The sequence below is a fragment of the Scatophagus argus genome, chromosome 6 (assembly GCF_020382885.2).
Source record: "Scatophagus argus isolate fScaArg1 chromosome 6, fScaArg1.pri, whole genome shotgun sequence".
In the NCBI taxonomy this organism is placed as follows: domain Eukaryota; kingdom Metazoa; phylum Chordata; class Actinopteri; family Scatophagidae; genus Scatophagus; species Scatophagus argus.
In genome coordinates, this window is record NC_058498.1 from 13,184,028 (window position 1) to 13,203,162 (window position 19,135).

The 19,135-nt window shown below is 42.5% G+C and overlaps 2 protein-coding genes across 2 annotated transcripts; one reads left to right on the top strand and one right to left on the bottom strand.

The window, feature by feature from the left end:
* On the top strand, positions 1–6,148 carry LOC124060851 (zinc finger protein jing homolog). The gene is made up of 2 exons (XM_046392208.1): positions 1–1,563; positions 4,496–6,148. The coding sequence occupies exons 1-2, from the start codon at positions 448–450 to the stop codon at positions 5,477–5,479; spliced, it is 2,100 nt and encodes a 699-aa protein (XP_046248164.1). The 5' UTR covers positions 1–447; the 3' UTR covers positions 5,480–6,148.
* Positions 6,149–8,708: 2,560 nt separating this feature from the next.
* Positions 8,709–16,848, bottom strand: mydgf (myeloid-derived growth factor). The gene is made up of 6 exons (XM_046392209.1): positions 16,624–16,848; positions 15,425–15,475; positions 14,952–15,013; positions 14,579–14,660; positions 12,156–12,228; positions 8,709–10,278 (listed from the first exon to the last, which is right to left on the bottom strand). Exons 1-6 carry the CDS (start codon positions 16,783–16,785, stop codon positions 10,199–10,201), a joined length of 510 nt encoding a protein of 169 aa, XP_046248165.1. The 5' UTR covers positions 16,786–16,848; the 3' UTR covers positions 8,709–10,198.
* Positions 16,849–19,135: the final 2,287 nt, after the last annotated feature.

Below are 19,135 nucleotides of genomic sequence, written 5' to 3' on the forward strand. Positions count from 1 at the left end.
GTGAGACGCAAGCAGGCAGAGAGAGAAGACGGATTTATATAGAGAGAGGCCCTCGGCATCTCCACGGCCGGCCCAATGAGGGGGTGAGGGGCTCAAGAGCACGACAACGGGGAGGATAGTGGGAGGAGAAGCAGAAACGGCGGGATAAGAAGAAGGAAAAAGGCAGGGCGGCAAAATCAGAAACAGGCTTTTGCAGGAGAAGGGGACTGGGTGGGTGGGATCTCCAATGAGGAGGAGAAAAAGCAGATAAAAGTTTTGGAGACAGCTGGAGAGGGAGAGAGAAGGGGGAAAGAGACTAGAGAGAGAGCGGCTTGAGTCTATGTTAATGGAAAAGGTAGGAGGAGATTCATGGAAAAAGAGGAGGAAGCTCTCTGCGTCTCAGGAGTCCTCCTGTTCCTCTTCTGCTTCTTCATCTTTCTGTGAGGCTGCTGGACATCATCCATCACCATGTTCTCTGACAGCAGGGCTTCAGCGCCTGGGGAGCAGAAAGGCTTCAAGCCTCACGCCCCTCACTTCATCCCCTGGCTGCGCAATAGTCTGAAGCCCCACCACAGTAGTGACCTGGGGCTCAACGGACCGTATAAATCCAGCTCAGAGGCCCGCAACAACCTGACCCCGCTGGAGAGAGCCAAAGGGATCGGGTTCTTCTCCATCCAGGGAAAGGACCGCGCAAAAAAGGGGGAGCTTCGGTGTAATGGCGTAGGGATGGCGAGAATGCTGCCAGTGGTGCTGAGGGGGCACCACATCCTGCCAGGGAGTCTGGGGAAGCAGAGGGAGGACAGTCCAGCCAGGTGGAACCAGTCTCCAGAGCTGCATCCAGAGCCCAACACGCAGACCAGTCCAGGGGATGGGCCACAGGACCTGAGCAACAGCTCCACGTCTGCAGAGGACAACCACACCTTTGTAAGGAACCACAGCAGCCACCCGAGCCCTCTTGAGTCACAGAATGACAGCACTAGCACATCAGTCAGGAAATATGGGCCACTTGTAGGACCCTTGCCTGCTCCTGGTCCTGAGGAGGCAAACTGTAAGCTGCCTGTTGTGGTGGCCGTGGAGGACAGGAGGGGTAAAGTGTGGGACTACAGCAGCAGTATCACCTACCGCCAGAGAGACCTTCATTCATCCAGCTGGCTGAGCTCAGACACTCAGACACAGGAAATAACAGAGAGGCAGCATGGATTCCCCTCCAGCTTCAGCCACATCAAACAACAGAGCAGGATCTCCCAAAGCCAGAGAGACCTGACAGCACTGAGAGAACCACCTGTGGAGAGTTTCAACAGGCCTCTCAATGGAGTTATATTCTCTACCGAGGTTCCTCAGAGAGGCCTTGACTGCGCCACCACTCTACAAGGCCCCAGGAAATCTAGGCCGAGCTTGGAGCGTATCGGGATCCTGGGTCAGAACCAGAAATGGGTCCAATACAGGCCGACTAGTGGAGGGGAGCCACAAAGGAAGGAAGCAGGCTGCAGCAGGAAGGTGGTTCGAAACCAGATTAAAAGGGTGGTGGATAACCTGGAGCAGGTTCTTACAGCACTGAGAGACGTACACCAGGAAATGAAGGAGGTAACTTGTTCGACTTTTGTTTATTCTGCATTAAGAAAAGAATAAGAAAGACACAACAAGGCAAAAGCTCTTCAGTGTTATTATTTCATCTCCTCAATCATCACAAGTTTTTCCTGGAATGTCAAGAAAACCAGAAACAAATTAGTTCAGCACAGGAGCAGAGAAGTTACTGCATCTTCTTGCATTCATTTAGACATTTATTCATGCTTTGCTTAAAAAAAAAAAAAAAAAAAAACCTTGAGGGCTCGTACTCTCACAGATAACAATGCAGGCTACAAATGCACATCCTCAGCAGAATTTAACATGCATTAAAAAGTCAGGAGCAGGGTTGCATGAATCCAACACACTCTGCCAACTGTTTCCCCAACTCTCCTCTGTCATCTGTCTCCAAACATACTGCACTTGCATGGAATTCAGGCATATATTTTCAGAGACATAAATGAGACAACAGTTATGCCTCATTTGCGTGATGCGTTCAGAGGTTGCAGACATGATACTGTGTGACATTAGGCAAATCATCCCCATTCCTTTCTGCATCCCTCTTTCTGTCTTTCCTCCTCTAACATCCCCTCTCATCTTCTCCTCAATTCTCCCTCCTTATGGACAGATGCTGCTCCAGGCACAGCTGGATAGCGTCCGACGCTTTTTATAATCCATTTATGTCTGAGTATCTCTCCCTCGTATTCCTCATCCAGTAAAAGTGATAGGTAAATCTTGCCTCTTGGCATTTGATGTGCATCTGCAGGGTCGCAGCTAAACCCGACATAGTAACCTCATCATCCTGGCTGCACAGTTTTTGTGCGACAGTATTAATATAACGCTGATGAAAGAACATATAGGCTACACAACAAAGAGGGGAAGGAGTAGGGAAAGCAAGCAGACGTTGCAATAGAAAATCCCAAATTTTCACAACAGAGATGACAGATCAAAGGAAGATGAGGCACCAGAGAAGACTTAGTCACATATTTATTTCAAAACCCTGTTTTATCATTCTGTTGCATGAGCAACAGCAGCTCTCAGTTTCATTTAATAATCAATCACTGTTATAAAGAGGAACTGGAGTGAGTCTTTAAAGCATTTCAGACAGAGACTACAGAAATATTAAAGCAATGCTAAACACCTCTCTCACAGAGCAGAGGAAATATGGTGGTGATGCTCTGCTCATGGCACTTTGACAGCCTAAAAACTGCATCATGACTCAGAACTTCAACTAACACAACAACCAAGTTCAACTGAAAGAGGTAATGAAACTTAAACGACTGAGCTCCACAACAAATGTCTCTCAGCTTTTATCAGCACTATATGTGAGGACCTGAGGGGTCAAAAAACGTTGTTTTTAATAAACACTCTCGGGAGCTACAGATGAAAACCAGGGTCCTCTTCTCTTTTATCTCCTCTGATTTCCGACATTAACAAGCAGCACCTGCCCAGAGTCACTTGATGTGCATGTACACGCTGTACTTCAAAGCAATATGAAATGCCTCACCCAAAAAGCTACGGTATTTTTTTTTTTTTTAAAAAAAGACAAACCAGGTCATCTTTTGACATCAGTAAAGATGTTGTTGAACACAGAGAACAAAACAATAATTCATCTGTTCCAGCAGGGGCTGAGGATTTATCTGTGCACATAGAGCAGGTGGAGAGATAGGTCAAACATTTTCCCTAGTGTAATTTTCTCCAATCTCTCCAGCCTCCACACACGTGTGTGTGTGTGTGTGTGTGTGTGTGTGTGTGTGTGTGTGTGTGTGTGGGTCCACCAACCTCACTGTATCTTTGTGTTTAGCGTTTACATGTATGTGTATGTTGTGCATACACTCATGCATTACATGTGCTGCGCTCGTTTAATAATACGCATGTAGACACACATGCCTGCATATGACATATCATGAAGTGTGTTTTTCACCATCCACAGAACAGGATCAGAAGGGGAAACAGATCTAAATTAGTCTTACACATTTCCAAGGATAGTCATCTTATCCTTTCTAAGCTGACATAACATTTTAGTTTTTTTGCACAAAGTAGCAGCTCGTGTGACATGTTTACACGAGAGCTAAACATCATGTCTGAGATCTGAAAAGCTTCAAGTTATAAACTGCAGATAAGTGAATGCAGAAAAAATAAGTACTCAAACTTTTAATATCGCCATGTGTGCAAAGACTGGTTCTGTGTGTCACAGATCTTGTTCTTGTCTTGTTAGAGACAGCTTCAGATTAATTTAGTGTCAGAGTGTCCTGACTGAACAGGAGTTTAAGCTGCTGATGATGAAGATTCGGTGTTTGAATCTCCCTGGGATTTCTCCTCTCTGCGACTCACTTCACTTTTGAGTGGCAGATTGCTGCTTACCATCCAAACGAAGGCAAAACATGCATTGTGTATTGAAATGACTATTTAACACAAGTCGTGAAGTTCTTCAGTGTTTCCTCACATTTTTTGACTAAACGATCAATGAGCAGATTGAACAACAATAAAAATAATGAGAAGTTTCAGGTCTTCACAAGGGTTTAAAATTGAATCGGCACAGGTGGAGCTGTGCGGACCTTTAGTCCTTAACGTGGGTCAACCTCCAAAAACACTGAATCCTACATTTCCCATAATGCAACTCAGCGGGGTCTTTTGTCAGACCTTCGCAGCCTGAAAAACATCCACATCTTCCAAATGCCACAAGTCCAATTTGTAACTCAGGCTTTCTATTAAAACGTCTCAGATCGAAAGCTGAGCTATCCCTGATTTCATCATTATTCTCTGAATCTAGAAAGCTCCATTGAGAGCCTCAGACTTTATGCAACAGCTTTCACAGGCTGGGAGTACTCCTCATGATAAGTAAACTAATCTCCATGGGTAAAATCAGTGAAGCGCCCCTTTTACCAATTACCAGTCTATTTATTCATCTCTATACTGCATGTAATTCTCCATAACTGTGTGTATTTTCTAGGTTGTGCAGCAGATCGACTATCTGACCTCATCCATTGATCTAAATGAGGAGGAGCAGCAGAGGACTACAGGAGGCAACATCACCAAGCCTCCCACTGACAGCAGCTCCAGCTCAGGTTCCAGCTCCAGCGAGGTGACAGTAGGTAGCACCCATCCAAGGCCCTCAGAACCTGAAGACCGGCCAGGACACATAGACTCCTCTGGCACCCTCAGGAGGGATCATCACAGCATGAGTCAGTCTCAACCAAATGTGCTGTTGTGCCCAGTAAAGTCTGGGTCTTCATCGGAGAGGAATCGAAATCGGTTCACTTCCGGTCTGGGGTCATCTTACAGGCAAGGTGGACCACTGCAGGACAGCAATAGTTTCCTTTCATCTAAAGTCCCTCAATTTCAAAATATTACCTCCCATGACCTTACTTTGTCTCCCCACAGAAGCCTACCTGTTCGGCCACCCACTCCTGGTCTCTCCCCTCTAACAGTAAACCTTCCTCACCCCAACAGCCCTGGCTCTCAGCCTCACTCCCCTGAGCCTTCCTCCTCTATCAGGATGAGCCCTGTCTCCCCTCCCTCCCCCCTGTCTCCAAATCCTCAACCACCCCCCACACTTAGCCCTTCTGTCATCATAGAGAACAAAATCGGGCCTTATAAGACCCCACAAACGGACCACCCATCTGCTGGTCAGCTCTCTACATCAGCGACCCAGCCTCCATCTGCCATCTGCCCACCCACCGACCCAAAAACTGAAACTGTGCCCAACAATGACGGAGAGAGCCGAAGTTTCTCAGCAGGGCCCATTCACAGACCTCCACAGGTGTGCATTGCCGCTGCAGACAAAGCTAAACCACCAACAGCACAAGGCCGCAGAGGTCGCAAGCCTCCTCCGTACCCCCATCACAGACCCTCTGAGCACACAAAGAAAGTGAAGGAGCCCCGCAAAGCTCCTCCGTACCCTGAGAAAAGAAGGCTGCTCTCGACCACAGTGTGAGACAACGCAGCAGGAGGGAGAGGCTGATTGAACGGAGCCATATTCACAGCACCAGCCACGAGTCTGCATGAGCGGAGAGTGATTTAACACTCGCCAAGTTGAGCTGTGACCAAGTTTCCAAGGTGACAAGATGCAGACGTAACTTGGGGTGAGTATGTCAGGAATAACAGCTTGGCTCCACGGTGATCCCTTTCCCTCTCTCTTTCCCTCTCTCTGTATAGGCTGAACATACATGGGGCATCATAACATCTGTCTGGGTTACTGCCCTGGTAACAAGAGCCGCTATACAGATGCTCGCTTTGCACCCCAGCTCTCAGACTCCCACAGATCGCACAATTGAAGGGCAAAGGAGAAGGCCTAATTAGATAAAAACATGAAGGAAATTGAAATTACTGCAAGATGTCAAGACAAAGAAAGAACCGATTACTTTATTGCACTTCAACCTATGCAGCCAGACACATCCACTCACATGTATCAGCATTGTCTGGGTTAGATAATTGCTGTCAGGAGTCCTGATGGTATAATGAGAACTCAGTGCAGCTCAGGCCACTTTGGCTCAGTGGTGTGAAAAGCCCACGCAGGGGAGGAGAACCTGGAGATCTATGATAGATCTGAAGACAGAAAAGGTCTCATATTATGAAGAACTTAGCTAGGCCAGAAAAGACGTGAACAGGACGATCTGACTGGGTCACAAGCCCAGTGCCTGGGTCCACGTCAGGGGAGACAGGGGGCAGCTGGCCATTCGTTGTACCCTTCACCAGGCCCCTGGTGTTACAAAAATCCCATCTCCTTTGCTGCCTCTGGCTTGACCGACCCGGCCACAATCTCCATCTGTTCCCCTCTAAATGTCAGGAGATGCAAAAAGAGAGAAATAGGGGGCAGGTGTGTGTGAAATGAAATAGAGAACAACAGATACTCGAATGCCAGCTGGATTGATTAGATAAATACAGTGCAGTAAATCGATGGCTCATTCATTTAGGCTATCTGTTGTCGTCCTCTCTGGAACATTATTCTAGTATATGACTTTTCATGGAGCCTTTTTTTTTTCTAAAGAATAAAGCTGGTTTTATTCTATTTTTATCTTACTGGTGACATATCAAATGAAAATACCAAAATCAGATGGCCTATCAGGTCAATGGCACTCAGCACCAAGCATATTTGTTCCTACTGAATGGATAAATCTTAAACAATGACCCTCAGATATATACATCTTCATCAGTAATAGTTATGGGACAACAGTGGAGGTCTGTGGCACTGAGGAATAAGCTATGTCAGGCTTTGTAAACACAGAAAATACTTGTTAGAAGGCTCAAGTAAAAAATGGTTTTGGTCTTTTCATGGGATTTGTTGACATTAAGAAGCATATAAAACAACACCAGCCTTATCCTATATAAGGAGTCGTCAGCAATGCTAGCGTGAGTGAGGCCGTGCTTATGTGCAGCACTGCTTTCAGTAGCTTACATCAACATGCTGATGTTAAACAGGTTTACCGTGTTCCACCATCTTAACTTAGAATGTTAGCACGTTATCAGTCACTAATCAGCCATAAACATGAGGCTGTGACAGTGGTTCTCAACCTCCACATCAGGACACAACTAAGTGATTGCAAGATAAATTTGAAATCTTAACTTTTTCATTATAAATTGCTTCTTCAGGACAAAAAAAACCCCTTTGCTTCAACTGGTCATAACTGGTAGACATATAACTGATGAGGAGTTGCAAGTAGATATTGCTGTGTTTCAAAGGGTCACAAGCTGTCGAGGTTTGGGCAATATAGCACTAAAGCAAAGGTTCATCCTGAGGGGAACATGAATGTCTGTACCAAATTTCATGGCATTCCATCCAGTAGTTTCCAAGACATTTTACTCAGAACCAAAAATATGGCTGGTCTGCTGGTTGCACGAGTGGAAAAGTCAGGAGATCACCAAGGCCAGTAGGGTTCCTCTTCTGGGACCATATATAAAATAAATAAATGTATAGAATTTCATGGCAACCCACTGGATAGTTATAGATACTCTGGACCAAAGAGTTGGGCCGAGTGACCAAAAGGGCCATCCCTTTAGTTACTTTGTGAGAGTAGCTAAAAATAATCAAGGCTCTTTAATGCAATCCATATAATCTATGCCAGTGCTTGGCAGCATCAAGTGTATATATTTTCCTGATGGTCGACCCGCAGAGGGAAGAGTTCAAAGTAAACATCTCTACTGGTACCAGATGGTTGAGAGTAGCATCGTGTGTGTAGGGTTTGGATGACAGCATAGAGACTCTCAGAGACAGAGTAAATTGGCAGTAAACAAAAAAGATATTGTGCTACAGACTTACTCAAAGGAACAACCATCTTGAGAACAATTTTTCTCCACAAGGCTACAGAACTGGAAATCAGAATGTAAAATAGTTATCTCTATGCTATAAGATGCCTTAATTACAAGTAGGAGACTCTGTGGGAGTTCTTGGCGCAGCTTGTCGTGATCTTATTAAAACTCAGCTCCGCCAAAGCTCTACTTCACAATAGATTTTCTCTATGTAAATTCCAGCTGTTTTACAGTTAGAGTCATGCTTGGATTTCACATTAAAGCAGTGTTAAACTGCGTGGTTGCAGCATTAACGCGTAGTTCTTGTATCATAGAATTCAAACGAACTATTTCCAATTTGAGAACAATCATGATTGCCGATTTTCTCTTGGCTTAACATGAGATAAATCCCCGCTGACTCTATATCTCTACAAGCCCACAAAGATCAACGCTCTATACGTTCCCATATGTGCCTCTGGATTTAGTAGATCCTCCCTGCAAAGCCTTTTCCCCCCAGAAATTAAGAAAAAACAATGGAAGCTCTTTATCTCATGGAAACATTTATCCGCGGACAATAAATGTTAATTGAGTACGCTTACGGAATAAATTCTGAAGCAAATGTTTCATAATACTTGTTTTAAATAAAGTTTCATTTGAGGTCTCATATGCATGCAGAAAACCTGTTTTCTACTGGAAGTTTAAATTAGGCTGTTACTAAAATGACTGTTACTTTGAACAGATATGATGTGGGCATAAAAAAAAAAAAAAAACACTCTTCACCATGTTCACTGGCCTGGCTCTGACACTGCTCAGAATACAAAATGTCTCTGTGCTGGCACTCAAATTTCTCCTCTCTTTTCATGTTTACCCTTTAACGAGGCTGTGGGAGGTTCAATCGGATCATGACTGACAGAACAAGACAAAAATACTCAGTTATCTCCAGAACAGTGACAACATGTCTTTATTGAAACATCCATCACATTTCATCATGAATCACAACAATCAAGAAATAGAAAAAGCAAACATGTAGAAAATAAGTAACATCTTGTGTGTTTTTCTCGATTCCGGGTCAGCATCTGGACGTGGTTATTTCCTGTTGTGACCCCGAATGGAGCCCTGACGATGACACACAAACTGAGCATTTCCTACACTCCAGAGGGTCACTTCTGGACAGGTGAGAGTATCCAAACCGAAGGTACGAATGTCAGTGAGTAATCTGACTTCAGAATCCAATCAGCAAAATCCTCAAATCTGAAATCAATTCAGACTGTGGATGTAAGAGGGTTGGATCAATGTAAGAAAGATAAAGGCAATCCTACACGAGGTGCAGGGAGGGAGAGGAGGGGGATCCGTACTTGTGAGGATGTACCTCTGAAACCTGCACAATATCCCTGCCGATCCAGTCATGTGGAACTGAAGGATGAAAGCAAAAGGTTCAAGACGGGCTCGGGAATATGTCTTCGTCTTTTCACCACGTGTACTATCATCCAAATATGTTATATTTTGGTATTTTTGGGTTAAACCTCAAACAATGTAATTGTGAAGTCATACAAATATCCTGAAATTGGAAAAGAGTTGTATTTTCTGCTGCAACACTTGCTGCAAGAGTCTAAAAATTAAAATGGTGAAGACTAATGCCATGGAAAATAAGTAATTTATGCCTTTACTTAGTTACATTTTCTAAACTTGGGGTTTCTGCAATGAATTCACATTGACACTGTTGAGGAGTGATCTTCAATCTATGTCTTTATATCATGTTATGAAGCTGCTCTCTCCTCTAGAGCAAGTATCCCTTCTGGCCAAAAACACAAAACGTAGCAAAAAGTTATCACAAGAGGTACTAATTGGTGATTTTGAGTATAAAATGTTTGCTTATAGTTTTCTGGAACAGAATGAGATTAAGGAAAATGTAATTGTTTGTGTGTGTGCGCGCGATGATGCTATTGGGGATTATTCACTTTCCTTTCAGGATTACGCAAGATGGATAAAACCCTCCCTACTCTAAATGTGTTATCTATACTCTACATGCCCCCAGCCACCAATCCTCTATACATTCACATACATCCCCAGTGGATCAGAACAGATTTACTCTCTGTAAATCTTATAGCCCCAGAAACAACTATAGGAAGCCTTTCTCTTGTGTCAGAATTATGTAGTAAAAAAATATGAATAACTGTTATCGTGCTGTATTGTATTTCCTGTCCCAAGAAGCAGATAAATCCATTGTAAAAACATACCAGGTAATTAATGTCACACAAATTGCTGCAAAGGCAATGTCAGTATGATCCCACTTCAATATTTTGGTTGTTACTCAGGAGGAACCAATTCCTCTGACTACCGAGCTGAAACACAGAGGTCCGACTCGGAGCTTGCCAAGGTGCTCTGATTGGTCGAAACACGACCAAAGTCAGGTCAGATTTCTGACCAATTACAGCTCATCGTGTCGCGTCCGTCCAATGGCGGTCAGTTTGGACAGTTGAGCTCTGAACTTTCCGTCTGTGTGGGTCACTGGAGGTCAGAGAGGAGACACAAAGCCAGTGTTAAAAACAAAAAAAAAAAACAAAAAAAAAACAAAAGCACCTGAAACCAGCCAGTGTCGTCGCACTGCAGAGCTGCAGAGCCAGCAGCTCTAAACCTGCAGGTCCAGTCCAACCTGCACTGCCTGTGGACTGTAACAGCAAAGCAACAACAGCATGCTCCATCTGCAGGTAGGGAAAGTAAGAGCTGGAGCCATTTTACTCTACAGCCACCTGTGAGCGATGGGTGTTCCTGTTTGCAATGCGGCTGCTGCTAGTGGTCTATGAGGTGCTTGTGGTTTCATTTTCTGATGTATTAAACTTTAAAAAAAAGTGATAGTTTAGTTAATTTAAACATACTGTCTGCAGAATAAGGAGTAGTGTGCCTGTGCTCAGCAGCCCTACATCTGTTAACACTGTGCTGTGGAAAGAGAGCTAAATATGAGGCCACCACTCAGACTTGCTGGCCAATTTTCCCAGTGGTCTCTCATGGTAATGCAATAAAATAAAATCCTCTGTAGCCCAAAAAGCCTTTTTCCTGCCTCCACTTCTATTATAAAAGAGATATCTGTAAAACTGTTAACACAATACCTCAACCAGCAAACAGTTACTAGTATTACTCTTCGTTTAATATTAAAGGTTAGATATTTAGAAGGCTTTGCCAGAACCTAGAAAAGCTCTACTATATAGATTAAAAAAAAAATAATGGAACATACGTTTTTATTACTGAATTCAGGTGGAACTGGAATGGAGATTGCGAGCCAGGCCTTTTCGTCCAACATCGGTGCTGGACCTCACTACCGCTTTACTGCATGAATGGGCAAAAATTCCCATAGAAACAACGCCAAAATTTTGTGTAAAGCCTTCCCAGAACAGTGAAAGCTGTTGTAGCTGCAAAGTCATGTATGTGTTTAGAATGCAATGTCTATGCAATGGTGTAATGGCCAGGTGTCCCAACACTTTTGTCTATACAGTACGTTTTTATTTGAGAGACATCATACAAAAGTATATGAGCCGAGGAGAACAGCCAAAAATGACTCAGTTTTCTTATAATTCATTCAAGCACTAAAACCTCAAACACAGATGCACATTATGCCAACAATAGCTCAAACAAGCTGCAGTTGAGACGCTCATTGCCTGTAAGTGCAAGTGCACAAATGATAAAAACGTGAAAACTATCACTTAATACAGCTGCGTGTATATGTTGCCATCTACAGAGCTAAACTGCAGTTACTTTTCTTTGCTATCGGCGGTGCAGGTTGGCGTGTGTCCAACTGGACTGACAGTGCCTGAACAGCTCCCCTTGTGGGGAATCTGCAGGCAGCTAAATGTGAACATACAAGTTTGTGAATGAGTTACAAACCAGTTCATTAATACATTTTCCATCTAAAACAAACAAAAAAAAAGTAATTTACCTAATGCACTGCTGTTAAGGAGTATATCCTTAGAAATCATGATTGGAAGTGTTTTCCAGAGGTCTCACAGCGAGGGGATTATCCTCAAGTCTGTGATAGTTGCTGGCTTTATGAGTCTGTAAGCCTCTGAGCTGTAGTGTCTAATCTGCTGAAAGTGGCAGTTACAGTAAATTCCTGCGTGACTTGTCAAATGCTGCTAATCAAAGTCCGGAACTGAAGCCACAGTTGGGATTTGTGCAAAAACTGTATAACAACAAATAATGCTACGGGGACAAATGGCAACCCACTCACAGCTGGAGCATTTTCTTTAGAGGGAAATCAGCAGGGAACTCATAATGTGATGGAGGGAAGAGAGGGAGGGGAAGAAAGAGGGAAGGAGAGAGGGAGGGGGGAGATTGACAAGACAAGCAGAGGGAGTTGATTGATGCACTTGGAGATAGAATCAATTTCTCACCTGTTGAGTCTCCTACAGTAAATTCCTCCGCCTTCAAAGGCACGTCACTCTGTCCCGCCGTCGCTGTCTGCGACTGGAGACACATACAACGATGAGGAGGTGGATGAGGAAAGGGAGGAAGAGAAGTGGAGAGGGGGAACAAAAGAGAGAAAAAAATAAACAACATAGGATGAGAGGCGGTGCAGCAGACAGCTTTTTTTTGCAACACATTGGGCAGGAAAGTAGGAGGATGTGATGACAAGGTCAAGGAGATGTGCGGGGGCGGCAGGTGCGCTTGTTTGCGAGCGTGTGTGTGTGCGTGCACGCGAGGTTATTTTTGTCCGACCATTTAGTGAAGTTATTTTCTGTGTGTTTGTCTTCTACTCGCAGGGCACAGAGCCAGAGCAGAAGGAGGAAACATGTGCTCTCACTAATGACAGAGCGTCAGGACTGTCCTTGCTGGGGGAAGGAGGCGTGTCAAGGTGTGCTTCACTTCACCGATGACCACATCAGACCTGCACTAAGTGACTGGGCTCAGAGAGAGAGTCCGGACATTAACCTTCCATGAGACATTAAGTGCAAAGACACAATGATTCGGAGTTTGACTTCCAGGAAACATGAAACTCTCTCTGCCTGTGTTCGTTTGCCAAAGATGGTGCTAAACATCACTAGAGGACAATGGATCTAACAATCGCGAAGGGACATGTGGGCGACATGATGGATCTCCATGGATACATATATGTGCAGACAGCTTGTTTTATTGAATTCCACTCAGGAGGGTATAGCAGGTACATTCAGCCTCACTCTGGTTCTTAAATGATGTCAGGTGATATTTAATCTCGCGTTGCCAGACTTCTGTATCATCAAACTAATGGAGTTCTAGAGAAAATGTCATTAAAATAAGATGGGAAGTCAAGAAATCTACAATAATCCTGAAGCAGCCATTTCATTGGCAGGGAGTTTCATGTATGGAAACAGCAGCTCTTGTTGATTTACAGTTGGGTAAAGATGAGCTGTCCATAGCATTGTTTTATTACTTTTTTAGAAAAGCTAACTATCACCTCCCTTTTCTCTTAAATTTAGAGCTAAAACAGTTAATCAGTTTGTTGAAAAAAAAGTGAAAAACCTTCCTTGTTTCCAGCTTCCAGTATTTGAAGATTTGCTGCTTTCACATCATGGATTCAGTATCTTTAGGGTTCTGGACTGTGGGATGATTAATTTTAAGACCTTGCTTTGGGAAAGTGTCTTTTTCACAACTTGCTTACATTTTATAAAGTAAAAAAATAAATTAATCAACTGAAAAAAAAAATCTGTGGTAGATTAATAAATAATAAAAACAATTGTTTGTTGCACTGCTGCTCAAATATCTCCAAGAGCTTGTCGAGACAAGGTCACCGGTGACACCTGATCCTCTTAATGACTCACGAAATTTAAAACGCGTCCCAACCTCAGTTACACAAAAGCGTTAGATGCATTTCACCTACACACGCATGGATAGGAAAGGGCTTCGCTATGTTAAAATAACCCACTGTCGCTGCATGTGACACCCATTTATTTCCTCTTTTGGTTTTCTCTTATCACAGAAGACATGATTAGAGTGTACATGGTGACAGCTGACTCTATGTGATCCAAAAAAAAGTGCAAGACAGAAAAACCCTGCCTTAATCTCATCCCTGCAGTGACGATAAATGTATTGCTGGTGCATAGGTGGATGGTTTATTGTTTGCAGGAAAAAAAAGGTTGATCTGCTGTGGCTCGCCCTGATTGTCTGATGTTTGTGCAGACACTGTAAGATCTCGGGAACGAGAATCTTTGATCTCAGCACTGACAAGATGCATGAGACTGCAACAAGACACTGAGGAAAAACTCTTCACTACAGTTTGTCTTTGTTAGGCAGTGAAGGCCTGTTAGCTTTTTGCTGTGCAGCGTGAGCTCCAACTAATCAACTCAGTGGGGGAGGAAGCTGAGGAGCTAAAACTGAAGAAGTCTGTCATGTGTTGCACCTGCAGTATTACGACTGCATTCTGTAGGATGTGGTGCAATTCAGCTACCAACTAAGTGCAACGCTGAGGACTACTGATGTGCGATCATTTTTCGAGATAAATGTAAGAAGTACATCGAAAAACTATAAACTAATTTGAGTCAGCATATTTCAGTTTGTTTTAATTAGAAAAGGAGGCAAAGGCAAACATAAAGCATCTGATTCTTCCAATGCTGCATTTCACTTAAATAAAGTTTGATTTGTTTTATGTCACGACTGAATGAACACTACACAACAACAACACGCATCCTCAAACTGACAGTGTCACACAAATTTGTTGTGTTGTACGCGGTTGCTATTAATTTTATTAAACGATGAGGATGAGTGGACAACATGAAGACACATTCAGGTGAACAGGACAGTCAACATTTGCTTCTATCAGTGGTGTTTCTTTGATACTCACGAATGCATTGGCATATTCAATTTTGACTCCCTTCAGTTCTGCTTTGAACTGAGTGAAAAACAGGTATGACTTCCCCTGGGGCCTGGCAGGAATGAGAAAGAAATGTGAGTTACCAACATTAAGTTATTTGCATTGCATTCAATTACTTAGTCAATGTCAGACGTGAATACATCTAACCCACTCAGGTTAGAGACTCTTTAGTGTTGTCTCTCTTCTGGGACTGTCACAATTAACCAACATCAAAGAGTGACTCAGCAGAAAGAGACACAGATGGGACAGATTCTCACTGAAGACACAGTGAACATCAGGGTCACTGAGCTGCAGAGGAGACAGCTCTATACCCTGTGTGTGTGTGTGCGTGTGTGTGTCTCACCTCCACACAGAACAGGAAAACAGCGTGTCGTCATCACTCAGACCCACGCTCATCAACCATTGCTGTTTGGAAAAAAAAACAAAAAAAAAACAGAAGAATAATTATGCATAAAACCTGCTGTAATTTAAATAATATGATGCTGGGGACTGACAGCAAGAGAGACACTGACTGACACTGAAACACACACACACACACGGTCGTGTTTCCATCACTTCTGGGGACTTAACATAGACATACATTCATTTCCTGGAGGCTTAACCATCACCTAACCATAACAATAAACATAACTTGCATAATCCTAACCCTGACCTCAACCTGACCTTAAAGCAAGTCCACATTCTAATATTTAATGTATTTTGCATTTTGTCCCCATAAACAAGGAGGGTCCTCACAATGTGACTGTGTAAACAGATTTTTGTCCCCACAACTACAGGAATATGCACCCACACGCGCACACACACAGACACACTCACCTCATTGGTTCCCCCTTGTGAAGCATAAGTGAATGAACATTCATACTCCTTCTGAAATAAGAGAGTGTAACATACCAGTTAGTTTAAATCTGTAAATTACTTCACCACACTATTAATTAACAATTTCCATTAACTGTCAGGTTGCTGCTTGGTATCAGGAGTGTGTTGATTTGATTGTTTAAAAAGTCATGAAGTCCCACTTTTAGTCATTTATCAAGCAAACATACAAAATAATCATCATTTCTGTAGTTTCACAAAGGCAAATCTGATCTTGCATTTTTATATTTCATGGCATTATAAATTCAAAGGTCTGTCCTGTTCAATTTGGCCTCAGGCAAAGGCTGTAATTAGAAAATTAAAAATCGCTTACTGAGCACACAGAGGAGCACAGGGGATGGCTTGCCATCAGGTTGATCATTTTGTATGCGATTTTGAAAACATTTGATACACTGAACTGTGTATCAACATAGAAAAGCATTCATGTTACCATAAAAATTAAAAGAATGGTTTCAACCACATCGCCAGCCTTACCCAGAGAGCCACCATGAATGTTATCAGTATGACCTGTGCTTTTCTTACTAAGTCAAAATGTCTGCTGTGAAGAGGGCCTGTTGTGATGGGCATTTGTTATTTTCTTAGTCTATTTTAAGGACAAATGATTGATCAATTAATAAGTGAATAAATAAAATCATAATACATACATAAAGAGTAAGGAATAATAAACCAAATACTTGGTTGCAAAGATATATTTTCCCTCTACACAAAAAGGAAGCTCACATTCACTAAAACTCTCAGCCAATGAATGGAGCCGTTGTGGCAGCGGGACAGCGACGTGTCAGCCTCTCATGGGTTGTGTCGTCATCACACTGCGACTACAGCTGACAAGCCTAATGTGGTTTTTTCATTTATATTATTACAAATATCCAATGTGACACACTTAAATGAAAGAAATACGTCTCTTACACCCACTAAAACCACCCCGCTGTTTTTAATTTTGTAATTATTCCGCTAACTAGCCATTAACTTAATCAATAACAATGGAGCATGTAACCTACACAATGAAGCCTAATGTTACTTTTAAATTTGCTCGGGGTCGCTAAACGTTTTATTTCAGCATGTCTACAGCCTTTTGTCAGGGTGGTGCTTCCAAACGTTAACTAATTGTGTAAAACAAGACAAATCTCAACACAATCACTTACAATCCCTTCGGTGAAAGTGTGAACCACTCCTCCCGGTTTGACATTAAACTCCACCGTTTTCGTCGAATCAGCAGAAGCTTCAACGGGGACAAAACCCAGAATCGACACAAATACAAGAAGAAACGCCAAATGAACTGCGCAAAAGTTATTTGAGGTCGCCATCTCTTCCTCCTTGTTCTCTGCTGGTGTGACGATGCTGGAGGCACCCGATGTTACCGGGATCCCGTCGACTATTGATGATGTCACGTACGCGTCACATGCCAAATGAAGGAAAAAATATGATAAAACTTCAAAAACCACAAACATGAAAAATGGAAATATCAGCACAACGAGATAATACAAAATACACTATTAGATGAGAAGCTTTACAGATCAACCGCTTTCAATACTGACACATAAAATCATGAATACCATTCGTGGCCACACGATGTCGCCCTTGTTCAACCAAATTAGCACATATATGCTTGATGCTACAACCAAGGACTGTTAATAAAATATCTGGTGTAATAAATACCTCGGAGTAGTATGAGACCATTTCATCTAAGTCTCAGTAAGCCTCAGCATTCATTTTGGACCTTGGAAACAGCAGATTGCTCTATTGAGATGACATCAATCTAATGATAATGACATGTGAAGGTGGAAACCTCCAAAAAAAACAGATCATAGTTGATTCTTGCAAACCCAATAGCCACATAAACTGACATCAGAACTGTTGCTTTATGTTATATCCAACAGGGTTAACTCTAGACATTTTGGTTCTGGTTCTTCGCTGTAAGCTGTGAGGAGCACCATTGAATTCACACACAAGCCCACCTCTGTTTGGGTACATGCCTCTTTTTTTTATTTTACTGACTGACTGCAGTCCAGGATGTCATAAGCACGTGTCACGGTGGAGGAGGGCAGAGTGCACATCTCGTCCTCCTAAATTTATGAGGTGCATTATCATTTCACTGCCATTTCTTGTCTCAGTATAAGGTCTTATCTTGCCACAATCAATCATTCTTGACTACATAGGGTATGTATGGTAGTTTTGATGGAAACTGATGAGTGGGGGCTTACTGAACACAACATAATGGACTTGATGTGTCTATTCTACTGTCTGGTTTTGATGATTAAATAGCTAATGTATTCATAGTCACAGCTGTTAGAATTGAGGTTCTTACCTGCATCAAAATTAAAAGCTGCCTATATGGTACAAGACGTACTGTATACATAAATATATACACATAGCAGCTAAATAGCAAACATACAACATGTATGAGCAAAGTACAATGGGGTACTTGTACTCTTTTTAAGTATTTTCAGTTTCTGCTGCTTGATACTTCTACTGCACTACAATTCAGAGGGAAATATTGCACTTTTTGCTCCAATACATTTACAGGTTATATTTAGTTATTTATTGTTTTTATAGTTATAGCAGGTTATTTCTACTCTGTGAAACTACTACTCTTTTCCGCCACAGTAAAAGATCTGAATATTTTTTCCACAGGTAAGGTGAATGTACAGGTAAAAGATGTTTTGGTCTGTATTTGATAAAATTTGATAAAATTTATAGCTGAAATAGCTGAAAGTTGTCTGCAATGCTGTCATTTTGACTCAGTATTTCAAAAACCTTTGGTAAAACCACTGAAGTACTTTTATGTAATGCCATGGTTTATGTTACAACTCTGTGATAAGCCTTAAAGAAGGGAGTTAACCTGACTAATTTTGCATTTGGTATTCATGTCCAGGGGACAAATTACAGTATGTGCAGTACCAGTGTATAGTAAGAGCTGCAAGAGTTTCTACAAGAACTAGAGAGCAAGCCTTACCATTTCATCAATAACAAATACTGTACATCCTTTCACACTAAAGCAACGTTTGACATTACAGGAGAGAAAAACAGTCTTAGGTCTGCATGTATGTGTGTTTTTGTTTTTACACGTACGTCATGTGTGAGAGGAGACACCTTAACATTGTCTGGCACTCACATGTAAAACCCATAAAACAATGCAAGCATTTAGAACCAAATTCAGACCAAAAAAACCAAAACCTGGATGGTTTCAGATGAATAACCTTCCTGCCCCCACTCACCCATCTCCTCACCCTCCCTTCCCTGTTTGCAGACTCATCCGGGTCGCCTCCCTGCCCAATCCCATTTACCACTTCCCAGCCCAAATATAATACAATAACAGGATTAATAACAGCATGTATTCACTCAGACAGCCCGTTGAGTGTTTTAACATTTACACAGCAGCTCCTTGAGGAAAAGTACAGGCGTGATTAGACACACATTGCTCTATTTCAAACAGGCAGAGCTGTTAAATGTGTAATGATGTGTAAATGGTCAGACTCAGGGAGTCCTTGTCCTGCCCAGGTAAACATTGTTTCCTTTTACAGGATGTCAGAAGCTCAGCTGTCATTTCCACATACAAATAGATTCTACTCTTTGCTATAAACAAACAATTCTCTAAAAAAAAAAAAAGGTAAACACAGACCTCATATCCAGACAGAAACAGAATGTTTGTGCAGA